At 50.9% G+C, this 7,844-nt stretch overlaps 1 protein-coding gene across 1 annotated transcript in view; it reads right to left on the reverse strand.

The window, feature by feature from the left end:
- URB1 (URB1 ribosome biogenesis 1 homolog (S. cerevisiae)) overlaps window positions 1–7,844 on the reverse strand; it is a 57,989-nt gene that overhangs the window by 26,436 nt on the left and 23,709 nt on the right. The window contains exons 14-20 of the mRNA XM_025039566.1: window positions 7,325–7,444; window positions 5,760–5,876; window positions 5,163–5,301; window positions 4,278–4,448; window positions 3,089–3,282; window positions 1,455–1,673; window positions 535–714 (exon numbers count right to left, since the gene is read on the reverse strand). Coding sequence (XP_024895334.1) covers window positions 535–714; window positions 1,455–1,673; window positions 3,089–3,282; window positions 4,278–4,448; window positions 5,163–5,301; window positions 5,760–5,876; window positions 7,325–7,444 — 1,140 coding nt within the window. The remainder of the gene's footprint in view (window positions 1–534; window positions 715–1,454; window positions 1,674–3,088; window positions 3,283–4,277; window positions 4,449–5,162; window positions 5,302–5,759; window positions 5,877–7,324; window positions 7,445–7,844) is intronic.

Genomic DNA, 7,844 nt, shown 5'->3' on the forward strand with positions numbered 1-7,844 from the left:
CCGCAATTAGACTGTGACATGAGGAACGTGTCTGTTTCTTGAAGCCAGTAAAAGGGGCAAAATGGCAAACTGTACGAGAGAGATTCGCCCTGGCCCACTGAAAAGCCTGCTTCACAGAAGAGGGCAAGGCCCACCCTTCTCAGAGCCTGGCGCATACTGTGTAAGTGCACGGTGAAAGGCCGCACCCCCCGCACAGCCTGCAGGCAACGCAGGCTGCAGTTACTTCCAAGAAGATATTTACGCCGTTTCTCAAGACACTCACGTCACACGGCATAAGGGCAACTGCTGCAGGGAGAGTGAGTGCGAGCACAGGGAGGGACTGGAACGATGACCTTCACCCTCCAAATTACACTGTGCTTATCTCGGGGTGGAGAAATCGGGGGTGGTTTTAGTGTCTCTACAGTTTCTTGCCCTTCCCTGTTTTCTGACGATGACCACAGACTTGTTTTTAATGAGAAGTGGACGCGAAGCCCACGTCTGGAACTTTCGAGGAAAAGGCTAGCAAGCAGATGCACAGAGGAAGGGCGGTGGTACCTTGTCATTGGCCAACTCCAGTGAGGCCATGGACTCCATGTCCAAAAAGAGGTCGGACTCGGCCTGCGCAGCCTCGCATCTCTGCTGGTTCTGGGCATCCAGGTGCTCACAGTGGATGACCAGGAGCCGGAGGAGATCCAGGTGGAGCTGCAGGAGGGGTGGCCCCGCGCTTCTGCCCAGCTGTGAGGATGAGAGCCACATGACCCCTCAGGCCGGGCGAGGGCTAACCATCACCAAAACAGTCACTGCCAGGCCCCTCCGTGACCAGAAGGTACGAGGCTGCCATTAACGAGGACGGGGGAGAGGCTGGCTAGAACAGCAACGGCTCGTAAAACGGTGATGACCTCAGTCATTTCCCAGTAAGGATCCTAAATCTTGACAAAACACACAGGCTTATTTTGACTAAAACGAGGGGAAAACCTAAAATCTAACAATCTGTAAACCACATCAGGGACAGAAATCTCACCAAAGAACTACTGAATTAAAACACAAGAGAGGGGCCTGGCCTGGCCAGCCGTGGTTTCGGCCCGCTGTGGGAAGGCCCCATCCTGAGTGACGGCCACCCCAGAGACAAGGTTTGGCTACATCTGGCTCCCCGTCTGCAGCTGCTGAGGGAGTCGCCGGGTTTGCAAACAAGGCATAAAGAAAATGGGCACTTAACCCGCCTCCACACGTCTGTGCGTCTGCTCCTGGGAGAAGAGGCAGCTGTGCATAGAGCAGCCCCAGACTAGATGCCCAGGCCTCGAGCTGCAGGCTTGCCCTGTGGCCTTGTGTGTCAGGTCACCACCCTCCCAAGTGTGGAACGGGAAACAAGGGGACCCCAAGACCCTTATCGATGCTGTCAGTGGATCTAGACTAATCTGGAGAAGGCCTCGGGGCACAGGGGTGGGGACTGCGAGACGGGCAGGGGCAGCGCTGACCTGGCCGAAGTTCTCCACGGTGGCCCTCAGGTAGAGCAGCACGTGCTTCACTGCGCGCAGGACCTGGGGCATTGGGAGGCACGGGAGGGCAGCCCGCAGCTGCGCCTGGACACCCTCATCCAGGAGCGCGCCCTCCTTCTCGTAGGCCGTCTGCAGCAGGGCGCCGAAGGCAGCAGTTGGGGGACCATGCGGGCCAGGACTGCCCAGGGTCTGAAGGGGCTGGGGAGACAGCAGCAGTCAGGAAAGAGGAACGACAAGGCCCCGCAGATGAAAAAGGTACACAGCCTGGTAACACGGGTGCAGGGTGACACCCACAGAGACATTCCGCAACAACCACGTACTCATACTGCAACACCGGTGACCACGTGGCGCACAAATAACTTCAGTCCCAACGTTATCGGCCACATGTGTCTTCCCAGAGTGTTAGTAGCAAGGCCCTGAATCTGGAGGTGCTCACATCGTGAGAACGGTCACTGCCATCTGGAGCTGCGTGGGACAGATGACTTCGCCCCAGGACTCACTGATCGATCACTGGAAACTGGGAGACCACACTCCGGGAGGGACCTGCTCGGTGAGCTCCAGGCTCCCTAAACGTCCTCCCCCAGGAGCCCCAGTTAGAATAGCTTGTTGAGAGGGTAAGAAGGCAAATTTATGAATAAAATTCTGCAGCTGTTCTGCCTCATTCCAAAGTCGTTCTTCTCACGTAATTTTTACACTGCCTTCTTGATTTATTCCATGCGGCTTTTATTTTTATAACTCCAAACACCCCACTTCCTAAGACCAAAAACCCTAGGCTGTATGTGCCCTGAAACTCAGCGAGTCTCCAGGGTGGGGTCCCCCGACCAGCAGCAGCGTCACCCGGGATCCTGCTAAAAATGCAGATCCCCAGGCCCCATTCAGACCTGCTGACTCAGATTTGAGGGGTTGGAGCTTCCAGGGATTCCAATGCACCCTCAGGGATGAGGACCACTGCTGTGACCTGCTCAACAGAGCAGACACTTCGAGCAACCATGAGTGCAGCCCTGAACTGCCCACACCTCCACAGGAGCCGCTATATGGCTGACTCTTAACCCTGGTCCATCATGTAGAGACGGGGGCAACACCAGTGAAGCATTATGGGCTATAACTGCAGCGCCCCATTACAGGAACGCAGTCCCCACAAAAAGAAAATCAATTCTTCCTCCTTCCCTCCCTAACTTTCCCGGTTTTAGCAGAATGGAGCATGCCTGAGGCCTGCAGGGCCAGGGGACAGCTGAGCACACGAAGTTCAAGGCCACGCTAAGAGCCGCCAAAGAAGGCGGATCACTCAGGAAAAAAGAAAAGGCATCTTCTCACCCCAAAGCTGTAATGTAATTAGTCAATTATACAGCAGCCAGAAGGAAATTCAATTCTGCTGCGCCACCGAGTCCTTTGTGTCTCAGTCCCATCAGCCGAGCAGCCATGACACCACTCAGCTTCCTCTCTTATGCAGGGAAAATTAGAAGGTTAGGAAATTTCACCCTACAAGCTGTACCCTGTAAGCGACACAGCTGTGGTGCAGCCAGCTGTGGGCCCATGGGCAGCCACCTCCAGCGTTTCCTAGGAGAAGGCTGGTTTCTGCAGGAGCAGTGATCACTGCCACAGCCCCAGCTCACCAAGGCCTCTCGGGCTGGCTCCGGGATCCAGAGGCTGTAGTATCTGTTGAACTGGGACAGCTGATGGCAGCAAGGCAGGACCGGAAGCTCCAACTTGTCATAAGCCTGGAGCAGAAGACACAGAGCCAGAGGGTCTCTCTGAGTGTGCAGGAGGTCCGTCAGCACTGCTGTCAGATACGTCACCACGCTTTCTCCTGCGAAGGAATGAGATGCGTGCGAGGAGAGGCTTGCTGGGCCCGGCCTTCCGTGATCCATCAGTAACACCAATTCTCACACATACTCGAGACCAGGAAAATTCATGCCAACTCCACGAGGGGTCACACGACCATACTGGAAGGCAGACGCCACCACTGTAGGCCTCACAAGGCTCCATTTTATCAAACAGTCAGACTTCAGGTCCTGAGGCCCAAAAGTGGAGACTGAGGTAGAGAAGAAGCGAGGCCAGGCCACCTGAGAGCAGGACTTGCTTGGTGTCCATCAATCCATTTCCCATTCCTTGACACACAAGCCTCCCTTGCAGTTAGGTTGGGACCACATGACTCATTTACCCGTCTCTAGGCCTGGCCATAAATCCCTGCCTGAGACTGTGTCTTTTTCTTCCCCTTCCACCGTGACCTTGGAAGCCATACGAGGAGACGACACAGCTACAAGATGGGAGCAGCCTGGATACCTGCACTAGCTCCTGAGGGACAGCTACCCAGTACTGGACTATGCGAGAAAGAGACCTTTGCTCATTAAACTGCTGACATGTTGGGCTTGTTACTACGGCAAAGCGTGGGCAATCCTGACTAATCATGCCATTGTGATCTGATCTGTGAGAGCTTCCTGAAGTTCAAGTCACCTGAATACACAGCATATGAAGAACTGATACCTGAGCACTGAGATTATCAGGAATAAATACTGAAAAGATCAGTGTTACGGCAAGGGTCCGTGGAGCCATGCAAACAAATTATTTCAGAGTCATCCTTCAAATGACCCATTTCCCAACAGCTGAGCCAGCCTCTAGATTCCTATCCCTGTACGCTCAGCTCTGCCGCTGGGTGGCTCTCACTATGAGGGGTAGGGGGTGGGTCTGAACTCTTGCAGTCTTGGATTCTCTGCAATTCCAGAGCCCCTGGGATCCCAGCCCCTACCGTACAGAGACCCAGCTGGCCCGATGCACCCATGGCGTCCTGACTACACCAGGTACCTGCTTCCTTTTCTGTCCCGAGGAGCAACTTATTCCTGGCTTCTAGGGCTGCGGGGACCACAGCGCTGAAGGGGAATGTGAGCAGGACCATGTCTTCATTCAGCAAGAATCCAATCTCCTCACCCAGGCCTTCGGTGCCGTCCACCAGGATATCCACCATGTCAAGAACGTCTGAAACAGAGAGGCGGGGACCAAGCTGAGGCCAGAGCCACCAAAGAGCCCTACTGCAAACAGTAAGAGAATGTGGACCAAAAGGAAAAGTAAATGCTGAACTTCTCTCAGGATTAAATGCCTAATAAAGTTGAGGCTGTTGCCTGTAAAATCTTAAGATCACTGCTAGGATACCCAGCTCAGGTGATAATAGGACTAAGTTTCCTCAGGTGACACTAAGAAGCCTAGAAACTTTCACCTGGATATTCAAGCAAACAAGCCAACCTCTGAGAAGCAAAAGACCGGAAGGGTTAAAGCACAGAGGAGGGCCAGAGCGTCTGGATTCAAGCCCTGGCTTTGCTGCATAGAAGGCTGACTGGGTTACTTAACCGTTCTGTGCCCCGGCTGCCTCATCAATATGTAAAATGAGAACAATAATACCCCCACTTGGAAGTGTGCATGAGGTTATATACTTAAGATCTGTAAAGAGCTTAGATCAGCACCTGCCATAAAGTAAACACTGTATGAATAAACACGACACAGCAAATAAGGTCTGTGTATACTTCCCGTCATGTGAACGAGTATGGCACTTTCATTTCCACAGCAGACCGGCCTTGGAAGCAGAGAAATGGGATGTCTGCCCTCCGCGTAACCTGTCATACAACTCTAGCTTCCTGGTGCTGATACGCACTGTTGCTTGATCACCCAAGGAGCACAAAAGAGAGCGGCACCTACCGTCGATGTGGGAGACAGGGATGCTGACGTCATCAGCGTCCTGCTTGGTCACGGTGGCCTGCAGCGTGCTTGCTTCTTGGACAAAGTCAGATGCTTTGTCTGTGTACGAATAGGGATTTGCCACCAACGTCAATAAAACCTGGGCGTTAAGAAGCCAAGTGGAAAACAGTTTAGACAGTCACAAGTGAAATGAAAAAATGAAAAAATATCACTCGTAAAATAAAGGGAAGAGCTAAACTGTTAACAGATTGTAACAAGAATAATTTTTCTGCAGTTTTTTTTTAAATTTCTTATAGAATTTTAAAAATATCTCCTTTTAGTATATATGTCATTACTTTTAACATCACTTTTAATAGACCACGATTGGCTCATGCAAAAACAAATTCCTAACAGGACATTAAATAGCACATAGTAATATTGTCTCATTTTACAGATTCTAAAACTAAATAGATTCTGACGTGACAGTAAGAATTAGGACGTAAACCAGTAAGAGAGGCCTTTTGGCACAGGTGCATCGAAAACGCCTGAATGATACTTAGGGATTCCTCAGTAGAATCACCCTGAACACGCTCCTTTACCCAGGAAACATGTGCTTACACGTTCCAAAAACTGGATCACGGTCTCTCTTTTCTCTTCCGCAGTGTTATCTAAGTGCTCCAGCCACAGCTCCAGCTCCTTCCACGTGTGCTCAAACACCCCCGTGTCCCGCAGAATCTGTCAGGAAGCAGACGGAGACGGCAGTGGAAAAGTCAGCACGGACCCTGCTTGCTGAGGAGCTGCTGTGGTTTGACTGTGCTCCAGCTTGCCACCGAGGCCCGGGGGCACAGAGGGGTCAAAGTTTCATCTAGAGTTTTACTCTAAAAGCTTTTCTTTCACAACAACACTCCCATTGTTGAGGGAAACGAGGAAAACAGCATTCTGTGCTCTGGCAGGGAGAGCACGATCCCATCTCATTGCTGCTTATTACCCTCTTCCTTCAACTCCCACATAATAAAAGGGAAAACATCCAACTGCTACTTACGAGTCTGATTTTCTGCCTGAACTTTCCCAAAGTGCCAAGTAAACGTGTATAATCCTCAGCCTCCTGAGGTACTCAACCCTCAGCCTGTCTGAAATCCTCTAAGATAATGAACCAGTCATGACACATCATCTCAGTGTGGCCCCTTGAGTCTCACACCTGGGGTAAGAAGCACCCACCATTTCTAAGAGAATGAGATTTGTTACGAAGCAGGATCTGAACCTGTGGGGTGAGTACATGACACCTCCAAAGGGCCTCATGACAGAGACTAGAAGTCTAAGCAGCCCCAGGGTGTGAGCCCTGCTACAGAGTGCACCAACAGCAAATGTGACCATGCCAATTCCACACGTCTGCAGTTAGCATTCATACCTGGCTGGGATCAAGTTCACATTTGCACAACCTATAAGGAAATGGCTATGTACAGAAGTCAAGACCTAGATGTTCACATCCTTCAAGCAACTCATTTATCGGCTCTTCAAAGAAAGGTAAAAAATCTCTGCACTCTAAAAATGACAAACATGATTTCTATAGCATCTTCCCAGGATGTTTGCTGCACAGAAGAAACAAGAAACCAGATTTCCTACTGCTGCAGCAAGACCTGATCTAGCCCTGGAAAATAGGTATAAAGCAAAGAGTCAGACTCTTCATTTCCTGTCACTGACTTTGACAATACCTGCTCGGTGGGTACTGGAAGAGGTCAAAGGGCTGAAGATGAGGCATCACCTATTAAATAGTCCCCAGAAAGCCAGCGATCTAATATTTATTGAGCCTAGAATGTGCGAGGCACAACCTAGCACTTTATCACATGTAATCTCCTCTGTAATCCTACAGTTTTATCATTCCCATTCGTATGGGAAAACGGAGCTCAGAGAGGTTAAGTAATTTGTCCAATGTCACCCAGAAGTGGTAGAACCAGGACTCAATTCTAGGAACAGACCTCAAAGTGCACACTTCTCCCACTTCATCATGTTGCCTCTCAGGAACGCAGCCAAGTTTAGGACATAATAAATTAAGACTCATAAAACCTTCTATTTTTAAATTACAATACTAAGATATCCTTAACTCAGCAAACACTGACTAAGCACCTTCTATGAAGGAGCGTGCAAATACTTCTCAGAATTAGGAACTGGGAGAAAACGCTCACCTTCACGATCAGAAGTTTGGTTGACGACTTAAGCTGTGAATGGCTACTGGTCACAAACATTTTCATCAGCAAGTAAAACACAGACCGTTCTCCTCCAATGATTTCTGCCTCTGGGCTTTCCTGGAGTTTGAATAGAATGAAATGATGTAAACATAACAGAGGCCACTGTGTGCTGAGCAAACAGGCACGACGCAGGCTTCCAGGCCTCTCATCTCATTTTAACCGCTGGCGTTTTACGTGAGGAACCTCAGAAGTCAGAGCAGCGGCAGGGAGCATGACAGCCCTCTTCATGCGCCAGTGCCATTCTGAGTTCTTTCCATAGCTGGCTCCCTTTACCCTCCTAATCTGAGGTGGGGACAACAGTCACTCCCATTTTACGTATGTGATGCTGACACCAAGGACGTAACTGGTGGTTCAGTGGCCGAGTTGGGAATCGAGCCCCTGCATCAACTCCTGGTGCAGGCGGCACCGCCTGATGGGAGGTGGTGCAGGACGCGCCCCCGGGGCTGTCTGGCTCTCC

The sequence above is a fragment of the Pteropus alecto genome, unplaced genomic scaffold (assembly GCF_000325575.1).
Source record: "Pteropus alecto unplaced genomic scaffold, ASM32557v1 scaffold3, whole genome shotgun sequence".
Taxonomy (NCBI): Eukaryota; Metazoa; Chordata; class Mammalia; order Chiroptera; family Pteropodidae; genus Pteropus; species Pteropus alecto.